This window comes from Anser anser (genome assembly GCF_964211835.1).
Source record: "Anser anser genome assembly, chromosome: 3".
Lineage (NCBI taxonomy): Eukaryota > Metazoa > Chordata > Aves > Anseriformes > Anatidae > Anser > Anser anser.
Genome location: NC_139722.1, coordinates 12,238,946 through 12,258,155, shown reverse-complemented (window position 1 = coordinate 12,258,155; position 19,210 = coordinate 12,238,946). Strand labels below are relative to the sequence as shown.

Sequence of the window (19,210 nt, the reverse complement as noted above, 5' to 3'; positions counted from 1 at the left end):
GATCAAATATCAAATGGTAGCATATATTTTATAAAATGTCTGACTGTTTACTTTGGTTTACTTTGGTTATTTTATAAAATCACAATGAACTAATTTTGCCTAAGAAATTATTCATGACTTGTAAATGTTAAATTGCTGCATTTCATATAAACAGCTGTCACACTTCCATTTATCACCTGGACCAACAACAGACAAATGTTGAAAACAGTGTGGAAGCCTGTCTTTATTCAGACTTAACAGAAATAATATTGAACAAAATAACTTTTAGCTTGCCCAGGTAGTTTTAAATTGTATTTTGAGTTTATCTTACACTGTCTAGAAATGGTTTGGCAAGGAACATAGTAGGTAAAGAATGTGGCCACGTATGTTCTCTAATGGTATGTGGAAATGACGTGTTGGGATGTTCCTGTTGGGAGCAGAGTGTTAAGATCAAAACTGGGTGTGAATTTTAAGAGCAGAAGTTGATCTCAACCACATTAAGCTTCTTGGTAATGAATGTTCACAATAAGCCCTGGCACCATCTTGCTTGTTGGAGAACCTTTTAGTAAATGCAGTCACTCCAGCCCTTTCTCCAATTCATTCTTTCAGAAGTCTGTTGTATATTCTTTTCTTCAGAAACTGTCTTACCAGCAGTGGGAGAAGGAGCAGGGCTTCATCATGGGTCTCAATTCAATTCCCTGAAAGCGACAGTAGTTATACTTCTAATACACAGCTGTTGTTACAAAGCTGGATTTTAGGTATTGCATTTGTTCACCTACTAACCACCCGCATTTGTCCAAAATAGCCTGAGAAAAGCAGTCTGAGCATTTCATCCAGTCATTCAAAGGTAGAAAAAAAGAGACATTCAATTACTATTTATTAAAAAATCACATTATTGGTACATATAACAGAATTCAAGTTCATTAGGCTATAATTGAATCCTTTTTGTATTAAATAAGCCATAGATATATTCATTGTTATAGAAGCTGATAAAAAAAATCATTCAAAAATTATATTTAGGCTTTTATGCATTATTATTAAAATATAAAGGCACTTCAACACCTGCATTTCTGTTACAGTCAGCATTAATAACTGAGCTTAATTAATTCAAAAAATATCACCAGATACTGTTTCTGCAATGAAAAGAAAAAAAAATCAGAATCTATACACATTGCTTTAATAAAATATGCAAAGACATATGGCAGGATCTTCACTTGGCATTTATCTGCACAGCTTCAGTGAAGTCAATGGAACAAGGCCAATTCATATAGCTGATTTACACAGCTGAACATTCGCATCCTGCTATCCAGTGTAATAAGGTACCTGAGCTTTTTCCAGTTGATGGTTAATAGGGAAGCTAAAGTTGGCAGAAGTCCAGTCTGGCATTCCCAGTGCCAACCCTTCCTCTGTTATTTAAGATGAGGGCATGTTCCTAGCAGCTACCTCCAGCTGAATGATCAGCAAAGCTTACATAATGTCTCAGCTGGACTAGTCTTTTCAATTGTCTGCATGGTCCAATTTTTGTCCTTTTCCTTGGTTGATTTGTGGTTTTGTTTGTTGGTTGGTCTTTAAGTTTGAGAATGCATTTTTATATTTCCAGTACATTTTCCAGTATACTTTGGAACATTCTTGCTAAAACTTTACACTGTTAAACACAACAAAGTTTGCTGCTGAGCGTAAATTCAGTGAATTAGGATTTTGTCTCTTGCTCTGAAACAAGTGGCTCTCTGTTCTACACACAAGAGAATTCTGGTATTTTCATATGAAAGCATTAAGTAAAGAGATATCTTGCAAAAAACATTGCAAGATTCATTGATTTAAAAGTATGCATGTTTCTGACTTCTAAATATTGTATGTAATACAGATATAAGTATACAATTATTGGTTTTATATTTATATTATTGGTATAATAATTATATTGTATATAATACCATCTAACATTTGGATATTTTAACATTTTAAGGTATTTCTAACTTGTATCAGGCTTTTTCTATCTTTTTACCAGATAATAGAGCTCTTCAGTGCAAGTGTGAGGTGTAGGGTGGGTAACAACATAGAGAGAAGATTTTTCCAAAGAGATCAGAGAATGTGTTATACAAAAATATCACTCACAAATTGTAAGAAATCCTCTATTGTCAACATCAACCTTTATGAATCCGAGGTAGAAGCCATTGGTAAGAAGTCATTCCTGAAATCTAATTCATGTTGGAAAACACTCAAGGGACTGCTTGCCCAACTGTGAGGACAAAACTCCAGGGGAGACATTCAGATACCTATGGACCCGCTCTCAAGCCAGATAGATAGTAAAAAAAAATGTTAGCTACAGAATTTTCTTCTGTCACTACTTTCTTGTATCCAGTGAAACTTAAGCTGGTACTTCTTAGCTGATTAATTACAGGCTCACTTGCACATTCCTCAAGGGAGCTGATTAACCTCCCTGCCTTGGAAGCTGCTTCTGAATTGCTTGGAGTAGATGTGGAGGCAACCATGGCAAGAGCAAGGTATCAATGGTTTTCCCACCCAAGATCTTGGTAGAGTTGATAGCTGAGCTCCTGCTGTTCTCTGCCCTGACGAATGCTGGATCTTGTCTGACACAGGGAAATTCCTATGATCTACTGCTTGGCATCCTCATGGAGGTGCTGCTGCAGACAGCTGCCTTTCAACATGTGTAAAATTATCGCAGGATTTTCAAAACCAGTATGAAAATCCTGTGTGTTCTCTGAGTCTTGATCCAAATGCTAGCAACAAGAAACAGCAACAATCAACTAAATTCTTCACTTGGACTGGATTTTGTAGAATAAGTAAAAGACAAAATCATGCATTTATAAAGGTGGATGTCACGTCATCATTGGCTATAGTGACATGTTTGACTGAGGATGAGTTTTGCCTGTATGGTTCAATACCTACAAGCAGTCAATAAATGCAGTGGGGCTGGTCATGTCATATGGGTATGCCTATTTCTAAGCTTATGTGACACTTTAGGTTACAAAAACTAAGCTTGGGTCTATGGTTGGGTGCAATGATTACCTCTTAATATATTACCTTCACAGCACATTAATTTGGGTTTGTCGGTGTTATATTTAATTTGTTTTCTAATTGCCCTTTTGCTTAGCACTTTTACACTTTTACATAGGTTAGGACTACTGCTACGGGAAGAACTTTTTTTTTTTTTTTGTCTTGTGAGCTCCAGAAATATGCTCTCCAATAGTATGGACAGTCTTAGACCTGCATCATCAAATTTTTAATGGGTCAGTGTATAAGAGACAGCTCCAGACAGATTGAAAAGGGAGCCCCCAGTGGAGCAGGTGGATGTGGCCTGGAGGAGGCTGCAACCCATAGAGAGCCCCTGCAGGAGCAGGCGCCAGGCCGGAGCTGCAGCCTGTGGAGAGGAGCCCACGCAGGAGCAGGGGTCTGGAGGGAGCTGCCGCCCGTGGGGGACCCGTGCTGGAGCAGTTTGCTCCTGGGGGATGGACCCCGTGGTATTTTCTCCCCCTGTTCTTTTGAGGACAGGGAGTGTGAGAGCAGCATGGTGGAGCAGCATGATTTGACACATAGCCACAGGTGTGAAATCACTACAGTAAGTTTTACTGCATAAAATTATTTTTTTAGAGCAGGTAAATGTCACTTACTATGTCTTTTGGACAACTTGTGGTCCACAGATAGCAATCTAGAATCCCTTGTTTTAGATCCAGCTGTTCCCAGAAACAAATGTTTATCTGATATTTTTACTATTTCATACAAGGATAATAGAAATATAAACTGAATTATAAACAGTTTCTTAAAAGTTATTACCTTATTAATTTCTCTCAACATTGTGTACTAAATTTCTTTTTCTTATTTAGGTTCCTATGAGATCAGCATCCTGATATAATTACTGTAAGGCATATTCTGAGGTTTCATCTAATTAGACTCAACTGTGTAGTGATTTATTCTTTGCACTATTGTTCTAAATTCCACAGACCCAATAGAATTCTACAGATTCTATAGAATAATTGGTTTATGGATGTGTTTCCCTATCAATTCATCTTGCTCAGCTTTCCTCATGTCAGCTGCTACAAAGCATTAATATGTGTACTGAGGTTTATCATCATTCTTTCACTGCAATTGAAGTTTTCTTTGTCTAATGGGACAAGTGCATGGTACTGAAAAGAAGTCAGAGGAAACGAAGCCTAAAACATAACCTTCCTGTTTAGTAATCTAAATGTATCTTCCAGGAATTCTGCCCTACACCTCTGTAAACATTTGTAACATTTCCCTTTAAAAAAATAATTGAGTTTTAAAACTATACAATCATACATATATAAGCATTCCAATAGATGATGAATACGTCACTTTTTATTAATACCACATAAACTTTAAAACGTTCCCATTTTTCCATTAACATTTCTACTAGTAAACATTCATCATAAATCCCTTTGCTATTAAATACTCACAGGAGAATTCCTAAATAAATCACGAACAAGTACTTGATATTAATACCTAAAAAAAACATAAGGCACAAAGATCAAACTATCAACATAGCAACTTAGCATAAAAACATTTCAACAGTTTTCAGGCAGAATGTTTTCATGTGAAGACTGGTAAGAGAACCCAGTAAGTCATTTCAGGTAAGGATGAAGCTTCTGGGGTCTAGCTTTTCTTGACAGACCAATCCTGATGGGGCCTTTGCATGTTTTAAGAGGCTGTACTCTTGCAACTTCACGTGACAGAAAGTATCCTATATAAAAAAGAGGAAAAAAAAGTGAAAGTAAAACCAGAATTGCATATGATATTCACCAGAAATATATACATCCAAGATGTGTAAATCAGATGAACATTAATTGCAGCCTCTTGGTTCTGTCACATCTCCATTTTATTCAGCTGTATTATCTAACATATGCTTTTTGGTTGAAATTGAAATCCTAGTAGCTGGGTCATGCTCACATTCTTTTTTAAATAGAAGGATCCTCAACCTAACGTTAAAAAGAAACTTTCCTAATATACTGGCAAGTCACATATTGTCCACAGCAATTAGCATTCTGGGAGAAGGGGGATATACCGAGAGGACGAAGCTTTAATACTTACCACTAGTCTGAGGGGTTTAGATGTGCAACTCCAAATTACCATGGGAGTTTTTATCACTCCACTGGTGATAATAATCATAATGACTCTTCTTGCATCACTTTTTTTTTTTTTTCACCAAGTAGGATAGAAGGATGTTGATTTTCTGTTCCATAGTTTATTAGGTAAGGTATACCCCATGTGGTAACCTGGAGCATGATTCAATCATGCTTTAGAAGATATTCTGGTTTGCATACAACAGTATATTCAGTGTGGAAGAATGAAAGACCACGACGTTGTAAACTAAAGATTAGGACATTAAGGCATCTGGAAGAAGTAACAATCACACAAGAAGGAAGGTGTCAAATTTCAGGACTTTTTCCAATTTTATTTCCATGCTTCTATGAAAAGAGGAAGCAATGAGCAGTTAGCTAGTATATCAAATAGTGAGCCCATCAGAGCCTTAGGCAGGCACCAAAATTTTAAATGATGGGATGAGGAAAAAAAAAAAAAAGTCAATGATGAGGTAGTACTGCCAATATATCTTTTATAAGACTCGTAAGAGTCAGTTGGAAGAGGAACTGCACGCACTAAAAGTCAATCTACTATTATGAGCTTATATGCAGCCAATAAAGCATGGTAGTTCTGAAACCATGCAGAATTGTAAAACTGATGATATATAAATCTTCTTGTCCCACTCAGGTATCTCCTTTCTCAAACAGTTGCAGCTTTGGAGGCAACGGTCACTTCAGGTATAAAACAAAGAACTTACTGCTACCAGAAAGCATCAAACCTGTACTTCCTAACTTCTTTCTTCTAACTACAGGAACAATATGCAGGGTTATACCACAGAGCTTTGCCAACCGAACTTTATAAATTAATAGGCTTAATAGCATAGCAGAAAAAACAGTTATCATACCCAAAATACATAAACAACTCAAATCATGTAGGAAGATACTCAAACGTTCCATACAGTCTATTGACTGAGAATGATGAAGATGTGAACATGAAATTTTTTCAGCTCCTTCCACTGGAAGTTTATTAGGTGCCTGTTGATTCTGACAAGTACTAGAAATAAGGTATAGAGTGGCTTAGAAATGTGCTATTGCCCTAGAAATCCACATGACTGGAAAAGAGGTGATCCAGGCAATTACTGTTAAGGTTTGCTTCCAAACATATCTAGAGATGGGAACTTAAAAAAGACTAGGAAGTGACGTAGAGGAAGTAGTTGCTAGTAATAGCAAGGGAGAAAATGTATGTTTTTTTCTTCCTCTGGCCTTTTGACCCAAAGCAACAGGGGAAGAAGAAACAGAAGACGATCCAGTTTCAGTCATCTCCTGATCTTTTGCAGGAGTAAGCAAGCTCCAACACCATCTGAACAAAACTTCTAAGAAAACTAAAATAAAAATAAAAATAAAAATACAGCCATATTCTTTGCAACATTTTGAATTCGGCATATAAAATAGTATCACGTAATATCTTCAGTAAAAAAAAAAAAAAGTGGGAAAAAAAAATCAGAGGTGATCTGTAAACATTCAAGATTTTTGGTCTCATTATTTCACAGAATGGCCTGAAAGAAGGAAACAGAATTCTCTGAATTCTGAGAACAGCAATGTGTGCACCAGTTTAAGATAGGAAATAAAAGTGAAAATATCTGTACATAATTTGCGTCAGTGAAACAGGAGCCATCTATAGCATTGTCTTACAAAGTTTTAACATTTTATTTCAAAATAAACTAATAATATTGTTTTACTGAACGTTTCCAAGCATTAGAAAAAATGTAAAAACAGGCCTTTTGAAATTCTAATAGAAACATTGCCTATATCTTTCTGAATTTTCTTTCACGAGCTGTCCAACACCACAACTCTTCCAAGAAAAGTATAGCAAATAATATTCTCATTTGTTTTGGCTGTATCAAAACAATTGAAGCTTGAAGATGTTTGTTCCAAATAGCTCCAAAAAAAAGCAAAGGAAACCCCACATTTTTTGATTTCTTCTCTTTACTCATGGAATAAAATGGCTTATCTGCATGACTTGCTCTGTAACCAAAGCCAAAGATAAGACAGCTTTCTAGTAACGTATAATTTAAAGGGAGAGAGAAAGAGAGAGAAAGAGAAGAGAAAGCTAAATGGGGAAGAAACAAATAGTAGTATTTCAGAAATGAGTTTATTAGCACTGGCATTTGTGGGTATAAATAATAGAAAAATATATTCTTACCTCCCTCTTTCTGTAAATTATAATTTTGTTCCCTCGAAAGCATGCAGGACAAAAAAGCAGGGTCCCATGTGTATGGCATTTTATGAACTGAATCAAAGTCGCCTTAAAGGAGAAGCAAGAATGCAACATCTAAGATTTTTAACTAAATTTAAAAAAAAAATAATTAATTTTGTTTCAACTATTTGTTAATTTGTGGTTCTTGGGGATGTAAGTAAAAAAAAAATGTACACGTCATGGGAAATATTAATGAAGCTGCAAAGTCTCATGCTCAGAGGCCTGTCAAAAGTTATCTGTACACCTCATTAACTCTTTGTATAGATACAATGATGCAGTCTTTAATCCTGTGATTACATGTGTTCTCCACTTGGATGTTCTTAATCCAGACCAAGGTAGAGGAATGATCATTTAGTGAACAATTAATCTGGTATCTTGTTAGGTTTTCATTCTCTGCGACAAGGCATGCAGCTGTAACTTGCAGTACATTATACAGTTGAAACCCCACTGAACAGAATTTCCTCCTGGGCTTTTCTGTGACACTCTTCTAATTGTTTCATTCTAATTACCTTCACAAAACCCCTGCGATCTTTGCTTTATAAATTTAGAGCTGAGTCCCTAGGAAATTGATTTCAGATGCCAAATCTGAAATGGCCATGTTTTTATCTGTGAATTTACCAAATTTTGTCCAAAGTTTATCTCTTATTGATTTAATTTACAGCTGTGAGAACTCATCGGTTTTGCAACCTGGATTTCAAATGCAAAATCTTATAAGCATATTCTTTGAAAACTGTCTTAATAATTTACCTATCATATGGGAGCTATTTGGAGCTATAAAGTACTGTATTCAACTGACTTTCTTCTTGGTTTCCAGAATCATAAGTGAGGTGTATATGCTTCCTTTATTCTGGATGGAAAAAGGTCTTTCAAAATAGGTTGCTATACAAGGAACTAAGTAGGCAAGGAAGTGCTTATGGAAATGCCTTTAGAAAGATTAAATGCAGAATATGTTTAGAAACAACTTCCACTTCCTGATTTTGAGATCTTCAGTGCTTCAAAATGCCTTCACCAACACGGTATCAATGGCCCAGAATTATCTGTTAAGGACAAATAGCTTAGAGAAATGCTTTGTGAGAAATAAGCAAGGATCACCCATGACAAGTAGTGCCTATAGCTCATGAAAATGCTCAAATATATCTTTATTAATTTTATCTCAGTTAGTGTTAAACTGCCTATCTTCCCAAAGTATTTTATTGTTCAGTAAATTGAACATATTAGTATCAATGGCAGATACCACACGTGTAAATGTTGCAAGACTGGCTTTTATGTATTCCTAGGTCTAGAACAAAACCAAGAGATTTAATAAGTGACTGCCACCACTGATCACCTAACTCCAAACAATATTTTTCCGAATATTTCTCTCTGTTTTGTGATCATTCTACTCTTCCATTTTCTCAGAGAAAACAGGCTTCTGAATATTATGTAAAATTCATTTTGAAAAGGTGAAGTTGATTTCCATAATAGTAAAAAGTATTTCAGTAGAACACATTGGTTGTAAGGGAACAGTCATCTCCTTTACGCATATTGTTTTTATCTATCATGTAGTAATTGAGCCTATTCTCTCTATAAATGTGCATCTTACGGAGTCCGTGAAATTTTGGGGGATTTTAAGGGTTATTATGATGAAGTTTAAGACAAAAGAGATAATCTGTAATGGAATGCATTAAGTAAAGTTTGAGATTCGCCGGCTGAATTCCAAACTACAACTGCTACTACACGATGTGCAGCAGCGGTACCAGTGTGGCTGTTTTGCATTTGGCTCTTCACAGAGAAGGACCTTTGGTTCCACAAACATTGTACAATTCAATGAAAACTCAGCTGTTGTTACAGATTTTTTTTTTCAGCTAAGAAATGTACCTTTAAAGAAATATAAATATTTGCCTAAAAAATTATATTTGTTTATTGACAGTTAGTAATTCCACGTGCTTACCTTCTGCAATAGGTGAATGTATCAATTCTTCACCTAGCAGTCTTGAAATGCAATACTCCTTAGGTGCTTCTTGGTCTTCATTTTCATGTGATATTTTTTCATTAAATGAACTTTCATCACTGTCAGTTATGTTTTGCCCTTCTATAGTACCACAGACTGGAGAAGAAACACATGTTTTCTTTTCATAAACACTTTCCACATTTTCATCTATCCCCTCAGAATTATTTAACGCACGATAATTGTTATGTGAGTTTGTTTCCACACTAGATAAATTGTTTTCGTTTCCCTTGCTAATTTCATGAAACATACGTAGCTCTTCTAGCACTAAATCAAATTTCCTCTTCAGTTCAAATTCATATGTGATTTTGTTTTCCGAAGGTAAATACTCATCTTTTATGTCTTCAAGACATCCATTGTTCATTACAGATAAATGCATTTTTAATTTCTCTTCTGCAGCAATGAATGTTTTAGATTCATCTTCTGAATATGACATAATCAAGTCATTCATTACACTCTCACATTGACTTTCATTAGTTACATGCATTTGTTCATCACTTATCTCTTCCTGTTTTACATATTCAAGATGTTGTTTCCAAGTTGCTGCCTCTAAACTGACAGCCTTATTTGTCTGAGTATGTCCTTGTAAAGAAAAATACACTGTTTCTTTAGCCTGTAATTGGAAGTATATATCTGTTACAGTAGGACTTCCTGTGGATAGATCGTGCATAGTGGCATGAATTCTTTCATATCGGTTTTGTTTTTCTGCACTTAAGCAACTCCTGCAGTGTCCATCATCACTTACTACTCCATCTTTACTGATTAAAGTGCTGCTATGCAGTGGTGAAGTGATAGACTGATAACCACTTATGGAACTAACAAATATATTTCCAGAACTTAAATAAGCATTTGGAAAATCTACAATTTTTTTTTCATTGGCTACATGTAAGCTGCATGCATCTATTTCTTTGCAATATTCAGGTTTCTTTGTTTGACTGTCTTGTAACAAGAGAGAACAACATTTTTCCATAGTTGTTTTTGACTGCTCAGGTAAAGCTAAAGCATCTTTTGATTTATCAGACAAATTATCAATGTTTTCTGAACTACTGATAGTGTTTTCCTCAGTAGTCATTTTTTTGACAGAATTATATTGATTTACAAGCAGGAGCTGGTCAAAGTCTTCAGAATCATTATTAAGCGGAATTTTTTTGTATGTGTCAAAAATTGGAAGAGTTTTTTTAGACATGAAATTATGCAAACTTATTTGTAACTTTTTGGTTTTAAAATATTCCTGGTTATCAGCTTTTACATAACTAAAAGTACCCAAGTATTTCTTCCTCTTATATATAACTTCATTTGTAGACTTTATACAATTTCTAAATCCAGTTGTTTTATGTTTTTCATTGTCATTTAAAACACAAGGTAAAGCTATAAGTCTTTCTCTATGAAAGCAGCTGATGAACATTTTCTTCAATACGTTCTTTGCCTGTTTTATTGTAGTTACTAATATTTGCTGATTTGAACATTTATAATTTACCTTTTCAAATTTAAGTTGTGAATAAGCAGGAAGGTAAGTCAAAAATCTAAGATTTGCTCTTATCAGATACTGCATTTTTGTGACTTTGGAGCAAAATATCTTCTCTAGTGAAGAACAATCACAATTGCCCTGCAGCAAAATAAGGCATTTAGAAATTAAAATTTGCTTTTTCATATCCTTTTTGTGACTTACAGACTTCAAATAGGTGCTGAGAAATCTTTCACTCCCTCTGGACAAGAGGTGGTCCTTTCTGATACATCTTCCCTTAGGTAATCCTCTTTTTTGGTTATGAAAGATGGTCCCTCTGTTTAGGAAAGTGGACTTTTCATCACCTGAAGTTCTAGAAAAATGTCTTCTCTGGCATTCATTATGCAATTCAAAACTAATGGTATTCACAAATTTAGATTTTACAATGCCTGGATAAGTTTCATATTTTTTATAAAAGTCTGCGTTTTGCCTCAGATTACTATCTGTGCATGAACTTAACTGCACTTGCTTTCTGCCACATGAAGGATGTTTCTCCACTCGCATGAACTTCCCTTCAGTTGGTAATAAAGCTTTCTTCTTATTGAAAAAGGAAGCAAGAATTGTCTTTTGTAGTTTCAGCTTCAGATACTTTGAAACAATTGCCAGCAAATAAATGCATGTTTTATTGTTGTGGCTCCTAGTGATATTGCGCTTTACTAACTCTTGAGTATAACACTGGTTGTTTAATGTTTTACAGAAATGAAACCAATGTAGAATACCATCAGCCTGACACTTGGGCATATTTTTATGTAAAGATTCAGTCCATGTCCTGAATGCTCCAAATAACAAGTTTTGAAACGAAAACCTTAATTTAAACCATTTCTTTCCCCTCACTATATTGAAACTCACTTTTTTATCTGGAAAATTCTGCACAACAATGGGAGTACAATTACTTTCAAATACAATGTTTTTAGTTAAATATCTTTTGAAATCAAGTATTTCTTCTGTAGATAGTTTTGATGCTGCTTCATACAATCTAATATCAGCATTGGAATTACGCAGACCATGGTGAATGTCTAACTTATTTTTCTCTAATGCTTCTGTTGCTGCTAGAATGCTTTTCTGTATATTAAATGTTACCCTGTTATGACTGTTCTTCCTCCCCAATCCCTTCAAAATATCCATACTGCTGATAACTTTCTTGTTCTGAACTTTTTTAGCACTAATGTAAATGTGGATCCTTGACTTCTGGTCATCTTCACCATCTGATTTCTCCAGCATCTTATCTTTAAAATCACTTTCAACAAATATTAGATTACATTCAATATCTGTGTTGATACCTCTGAAATAAGTTGCAGATGCTTTGTCTTCTTCCGCCCAAGCACTGTACTCTTGTTTGCTAACCGACTGGTAATTCTTTTCTTTACATTCAGAACCAGCAGATGATGCTTTTACAATGTTTTCACCATTTTGCAGATTTTGGTTCCCTATCTCAGATATTTTTTGCACAGCACATATCTGTTTAGATGGCATCAAAGATGGTAGGTCTTTAGGAGTTTTCCCATCCATCTCCTTCAATTTAGTTGATGGCAGTTTATTCTTTATTTTATCTGAAATACTAGGAAAATGAAATGTGTTTTCTTTCATTAAAAAATTGGGAATTTCCAGTGGCTCTATACTTTTAAAAGGTTTTGATGTTGGAATTACATATGAATTGTATTTTTCTTTATTATCTCTTTCTGTAGTAGTTTGATGACCATTATTGTAATAATCTTTGTTTTCTGTACTGCATACTTTTTCCAAAAAAATATTTTTCTTGTGTTCTATCTGTGAAAGCATAGAACTGGTACCACATAAAAATGGAACTTGCAGAAGTTGATATTGTCTCCACCTTTTATCAGAGACAGACCTATGACTTAACATTTCCATCTGAAATAAATCTCTGTTTAAAGGTGTAACTGAACAATTTTGTTTAAGTTCATTATCATCTTTTATTTTATTTTGTTCTATATTGTTGTCCTGAAGCACTTGGATGGGATTTAGTACCTGTAGATTTTTGCATGTGTTAGTAGCACTCCACACATTGCAAAACTCTGTTTCAAGAGGCTGCCCATACACATCCAAAGAAATGTCATCTTGTACAATATTTTGATCTTCATTTTCAGGACTCTGGCTTTTGGTGGACAGGTTATTTTCTAATACTCTACATGGTAATCTTTTACTATTACAAGTTTGAAAATGGGAAAATTCTCTCACACAAGTTTTTCTTGCTCTATCACAACTTTCCTTTTCTAATGCCCAGCTGTTTTGTCTTTCTGATAAATATACAGGCTCATTTGGTGGTGTCTGATACCTGTTAACACAGCAGATGCTTTCTTCTAACTTTTGCTGCTCCTCTTCCTCTATGTTTTCTTGATTACTTTCTGTTTTATCACACTTTGGATGTAAGTAGTATTCGGTTTGATTTTGTGATACAGATAAAAATGTTTGAGTACATGCGTTTTCCATGCTCAGAAAAATGAGCTGTGTACTTGTGGAGACAGTCCTGAAAATTAAAGAAATATTGGAGTGTTAGGCATAAATTATCTTTTAATGATTTCCAAAATGTACAGAATATAAATTAGTAATTCTATTATACATACATGTTACCATGCTGATATTTGTTTGGTATGCATAACAGGAATAAAGACAGGATCACTGAAAATCATTTAAAAACAAGACCTAAAATTTAACATGGAGATTATTTACAAAAGCTGCAGATGCATACAAAATTAAAATGGGTGGTGATAATTTCACTGTGTGAACAAGTTAAAGAACATTTTTCATGTATTTGTCACACTGCAATTTTACCCAAAATGAGTACTGAGAACAAATTTAAAGAAAATAATGCTCACTGATGAATTCTTCAGAATCTGGGGAGTGGGTCCTTTAAAGTTGTTAAAAGCTGACAGGAATAGCTAGCCTTGTCTTCACTGTGGGATAATTTGTAATGTGGAGCTGTAACTATGTTTATCAAAAATCCTCAGGTATGATAAAACACTGTATCTGTCTTCATGTACAAAGAAACAGTGTTGTAGAGGATACATATCTAGATCACCACATATACTAGCCTACATGATATTTAGCTTCATGCCTCTTCAAAGTAAAAGCACACAGCAAGTACATTTACAAACAGGTATTCTAGGTACTGTGTGGAACATAATTTGAACAAAGTAACATTTCGTGTACTGATAGAGGGAATTCATTATTTCTTGAAATGCAAATAATTATTAATAAATAAAGGTTTAAAAACATGTAAAATAAACGCATATGCTTATATATTAGATACAAAATTTATACGTTAAATGTATTATATATATATATTAATTACAATTAAGTTCTCCAAATGTCAGTAACTTTTCTAGGGTGGTTATGTAGGTAAGCAGCAATCACATGTAACAGACTGGTTCCGTTACCTCTGAGCAACCCAGTCACCGTGCAGACCTGACCTCCGAGAGCCAATGGGAAGGAGCTCAAAATGTTTCATGAAGTATATAGTTAAGAAAACTTTATTTATTTCTTTTTTCTTAAGCAAGAGCGCATGATTGAAAAGATTAAGCAGCGTTCCTAATTAGTCAGGTTTACCTCTTTAATGGCACACATAGAATAAACAAATAGATAAATATATAGATAAACAAACAAACAAATAAATAAATAAAGTGAGGATATTCCTGTGAAATGCAGAGGAAACAAATGCCCAGGCAACTTGTGGCTTTCCAGCCCGAGGCTCTCCCCCTCCCTGAGGAGGGTTTCCCTTGTTGCAGGTGATGGGTCCCTTCGTCCTGCCCCCTCCTCCCCTGCCTCTCCCTCCTGCTTTCGTTTATCCTCTGACAAACCTTTTTATTTATTTATTTTTCAGTCATTCACGGCGACCGCCTCCCGCAGCGGGCTCGCTCCTGTCCCGGAGCCCCAGCCCCGCGGCGTTCCCGCCCCGCGCAGCCCTCAGCGCCCACAGGAACCCACCGCGGCGGCGCCCCTCGGCCGCCCTCTTCCTCCCCGGGCTCTGAGTGCCCCGCACCGGGGCTGCCCTCGGAGCACGGGGCACTTCGAGCTGGGAACCTGGCCAAGTGACCCCGGGACAACACCGCCGACCCGCTCGGTCTGCGGCGTCCCCGCCGCGGCTCCTTCCCCGCCCGCCCGCTCCCGTCGCCTCAGGGCAGGCAGAGCCTCTGGAGGCGGGAAGAATCCCTCCGCCCCACCCAGTCGCTTCACATCAGTTCTCCTCAGAGTCTGAGTCTCCCTCCGCCAGGAGGAAAAAGTCCGGCGGCAGCCGCAGCTGCCCAGCCGCTGTGAGGAGGGGTGGCCACAAGTACAAGATTTGGTGCCCGAGCAAGGCGATGATGCTGACCGAATAGCACGCGGGCAGTTATTTCTACAAGCTTTCTTCTGTCTTGCGTAATTCCAAAAAGCAGGAGGCTCTGTGTATGTAAACCCTCACATCCAAAGGTTTTTTCCACAATTCTTCTCTTGATACATTGGCAGCAGAAAAGACATTGTTTCCTTCAACTCTTTTCCCACAGTAGCAAGCATTGCTTAAGGCAACAAACTTATTCCAAAACTACCAAATATTCACACAGGTTTCTACTTCTGAAATAGGTGTCTTCTATTCCCCTCCTGAAATTCCTTTCAGAATGGTTATTTTTTAAAGTGCATACTAAACCAGCTGGTTGCTTTAACACCATTAAGGACCGACAGTAAAAATACCAATATCTTCAGGGACTTTTGCCACAAATATATTTTTGTTAAGGTGTGTTTCCATGCCACAGTGATTAGGTCTCCTGAAGCCCAACACATCCATTGCACCTGGCAGCACACATTGCACTTACGAACTGTATGGAACTGAGACTTAAAATATCTTTCTTTTCAGTATTCCTGCTTTTGTAAATAAATCTGGGTAATATCTGCTTTCTAATACTCAAGAAATAATATTAATTGAATCAATCTTTAGTTAACAAGATATGGTTCCTGTCTGTGTTTAAGCAACAAATAATCTCACTGAAATCAATTAGATTACACTCATATTTTAAAGTATTTACAACACCATATGGAACAAAGACCATGATATGAACTAGAAATAAGATTTTAAGGCAGGCAAGAGAGCAGCGGGGTCACCACAACACTTGTGTGTGCTATTCCCTTGCATTAGAGAAGCATCAAGGTGGCATTCCTGGAAGACAAATTATTGTGTTTTTCTGAAGCAGAAATGTTATCGTGTTCACAGTGCTTTCTCACATCTTCTGAGTGGAATAGCTCCTCGCTTGCCTGCCAGTGTGAAGTCCCTCACCACGCTTCGTGGGTTGCAGGTAGACAGGAGTCAGTTTAAAATTGTTCATTGTCTCTGAACACTGAAAATAACAAGGATTACATGAAAAATAAAGAAGACTTTTTTTCTTGCATCTACACCACGATAAATCAAGATTGATTATTAAAGTCCATTCAGTTGTTTCAGACCTGTGGCTTATTTTGTTATATACAACTTAGCTAGCATAACCTGACAGACTTCCACTGAAGCATATTTTGCACACTTCAATTTTCAAATCATAACCAAAAACATCCATACTACTTGATTACTGATATTACAAACTGGATACAGCATATTTCTACAGATGGAGCAGGAAAAAGACATAATGATTTTCCTCACTATCAAGTTCAGTAATATTTTAATGGGATGTAAACACCACTTCACATTTTAGTTCTAGAATTTTTATAATTTCAAAAATTTTACTTTCTGTCAAATGATTATATCTCCATATGTCTCTCATATAACCTTTATTATACTATGTTTGCAAGTTGACTAATTGGGTTCAACAAAGAAGTTTCTGATGCAGTGACCAACTTCAGAAACACTCCTGTACTTCAAACTAGTGTTTAAAACATTGGCTTTGTAGCACACTCACTCTCTCTCAAAATAGGAAAGAAAAACATGGCAAACTATTATAAAATAAAGGTCAGGAACAAATAAAGGTCAGAAATAAATACTATGAGATTAAGTCAAATATAAACAGACAGTACCAAAAATAATGATACTAGTCTATGTGAGCTGTAAGACACTAAAATTTGACAACTGAATTGCCAAGTGAAACAACATAATGTTACTTAACTCCTTTTTCTCAGTCTGCCTGTGCTAGCTTAATGACCGCAGCCTTGCCCTTGTACTTTATTGTAAGTAAACTGCATTTTAAGAATGAACTTCAAGTCTGTTGTAATCTTTTGTGTTTCTATCATGAAATGTAATGCAAAAAATTCCACTCTGAAAGTAGTTCACCATGTAACACTGGTTCATTAAGGGTAATAATTAAGATTCCAAAAGTAATGTTATTCTTTAGTAGGAAATTATTTTATTATCATACTCCACCTTTTTCATCATTAAGAAGTTGCATTTGACACTCATGAACATGAAAATTAGCATTCTTAGAACTAGTATTTTACAAGTTAACTTTTTTCAATATTTTACTGTCACACATGTAACACAAGTATCATTAAAAGTATCCATGAAAAGAGTTGTTGCGTGAAAATACTTCACATACTTTCTATCATAACTTCTGCTGTACACCTCTAACTCACATATTTCTATATACCCATGTCATTTTGAAATAGTTTAAATAAAGACTTCCACCATTCCCTGTGTTCCTGATTAATCCATATTCTCCAATAGTTAATACTTAGCTGTTAAGCTTTTTTTCCTAAATGTTCCTTGGTAGACTAAAGATAGAACTTCAACTATACCCAGCGGACTTGCAATCATAAGGAATACCACGTGTTTCATCATATACCTTAAATCCATATTCTCAGCAGTGCTCATAATCACAAAAAAAAAAAAAAACAAACAAAAACCATCATATAGGAGATAACACTATGTTTCTATCAGGTTCCACGTGTATGCAACAGTTCTTCGAAAAGAGAATGATTCAGCATCTGCTTGTCCCTCAGAGCTGGACCCGGAATAAAACTGTCCCCAAAATCACAAGTTTCCATGAATTTATTTAGTAAATATTTACTAAATGCTTGGTACCATTTCTTGAGACATTATTATTTTTATATTCCATTAGTACTCAAATTTTGATTTTCCTCTTTGTTTCTACCATTCTAAATGGTGACAACTCTTTTGTGACCAACACAATGCAACCATCTTAAAAAAAAAAAAATGAAGCTGCTTCAAAAGGAAAATTTTTCCCTTCCAGCCTCATAAAGAGAAAAATTAGAAGAAAAATACTGTTGTAAAGCAAGGGGGTTACAAAGTATCCACTCTTCAACCCTTTGAAAAGAGTTACACACATTGTCTTCTCCCTGCACTGGTCTAGCAAAGCTCCACAGCGATGACTTGAATTCTTTGAAGACGGTTTGGTGCTCTGCTTTCCACTGATAATAGACTCATCTGTTGTTTTCAAATGGAGCTTTGTTACATCTTGGGGAATACAAGAAGGACATGCAATCTTAAGATGCATTTAAGAGCTTAAACTATCCCTATGTAACTGTAGGGTGAATCATCCCCCTGTGCGACCCGTTTCTTTTGTCCACTGCAATGAAGTCACTGCTTGACTGCTTCATATCCTACACATTTGACAGCTGTCACTTTGAATAAAAGCTGTTGTTCATTGGACTTGATATATTGGACACGTTCTCTTCCTATCACCCGATGCACTGTTTGATCATACCGCTCTGCTGCTGTGATCATATCATTCTCTATTATATTAACTCCCTCTACATTCCCAAAGACATTCTCATTTTCCAGCTGAAGTACCTTGTTTGCAGCTTGATTCCAAAACAGAAGCAGCAAAACAAGATATTTCATATACAGAGCCCTAGACACAGAGATACAAAGGATCTTCATCCAATTTTACCTGCCACTATCCATCTTATTCACAAAGGGAAACAAAGAAAATAGTTATGCCTGCCAGACAGTTCAAAACTCTTTGTTATAAATCTGCAATGTTGCTGAATTCAGGTCATACACATCCAAAGGCACTCAGAATGCTGAACCCTCCCTTTCATGCTAGCAAGGCAATTAACTCAGTCCATATGATCCCTAAGCCCGACTTTTGTTCAAGATACAGTACACAACATATGGTTGTCTTCACAGAACCGTAGAAAAATATTAGGTTGGGAGGGGCTTCTGGAAATCCTCTGGACCAATCTGCTCAGAGTGGAGCCAAGCTTCAAGTTGCATCTAACTTCAATCTTTGATCAAGCTGCTCAGGGCTTTTCCAGTCAAGCTCTGAAAACCTCTACGGATGGAGATTCCTCGTTGCCTCTCAGCTGCTTGATTCAAAAAGCTAGTCATACCACATTTTTTTTTTCCTTTTAAGTAAACCATCGTCCTTTTTTCATTGTTGCTGTCTTCTTTCAGTCTTTATGCTTATCATGTACAGACTAACTAAATTACGTGTGATGCATGAGTAACACACAGTGATTCATTTAGTCTTATAGTAGTATCTATTTCTGATAAAAGG

The 19,210-nt window shown here is 36.0% G+C and overlaps 1 protein-coding gene across 4 annotated transcripts; it reads right to left on the bottom strand.

Moving 5' to 3' along the window:
• Window positions 1-1,941: 1,941 nt before the first annotated feature.
• RAD51AP2 (RAD51 associated protein 2) lies at window positions 1,942-17,575 on the bottom strand. 4 transcript variants are annotated; one of them, XM_083830807.1, is made up of 4 exons: window positions 14,597-17,573; window positions 9,221-13,266; window positions 7,237-7,338; window positions 1,944-4,696 (listed from the first exon to the last, which is right to left on the bottom strand). In XM_083830807.1, exons 2-4 carry the CDS (start codon window positions 13,227-13,229, stop codon window positions 4,578-4,580), a joined length of 4,230 nt encoding a protein of 1,409 aa, XP_083686933.1. In that variant the 5' UTR covers window positions 13,230-13,266; window positions 14,597-17,573; the 3' UTR covers window positions 1,944-4,577. The 4 variants fall into 4 exon arrangements, with proteins under 4 accessions (XP_083686934.1, XP_083686933.1, XP_083686932.1 ...); XM_083830808.1 differs by lacking the exon at window positions 7,237-7,338 and having other exon boundaries at window positions 1,942-4,696; window positions 14,597-17,574; XM_083830806.1 differs by lacking the exon at window positions 1,944-4,696 and having other exon boundaries at window positions 4,710-7,338; window positions 14,724-17,575.
• Window positions 17,576-19,210: the final 1,635 nt, after the last annotated feature.

Coding starts and splice junctions, on each gene's coding strand:
- RAD51AP2 (XM_083830806.1), bottom strand. CDS start 13,229: ATGGAAAACGCATGTACTCAAACATTTTTATCTGTATCACAAAATCAA. Junction 7,339..9,220: donor ACATTCACCTATTGCAGAAG/GTAAGCACGTGG, acceptor TTCTCCTTTAAG/GCGACTTTGATTCAGTTCAT.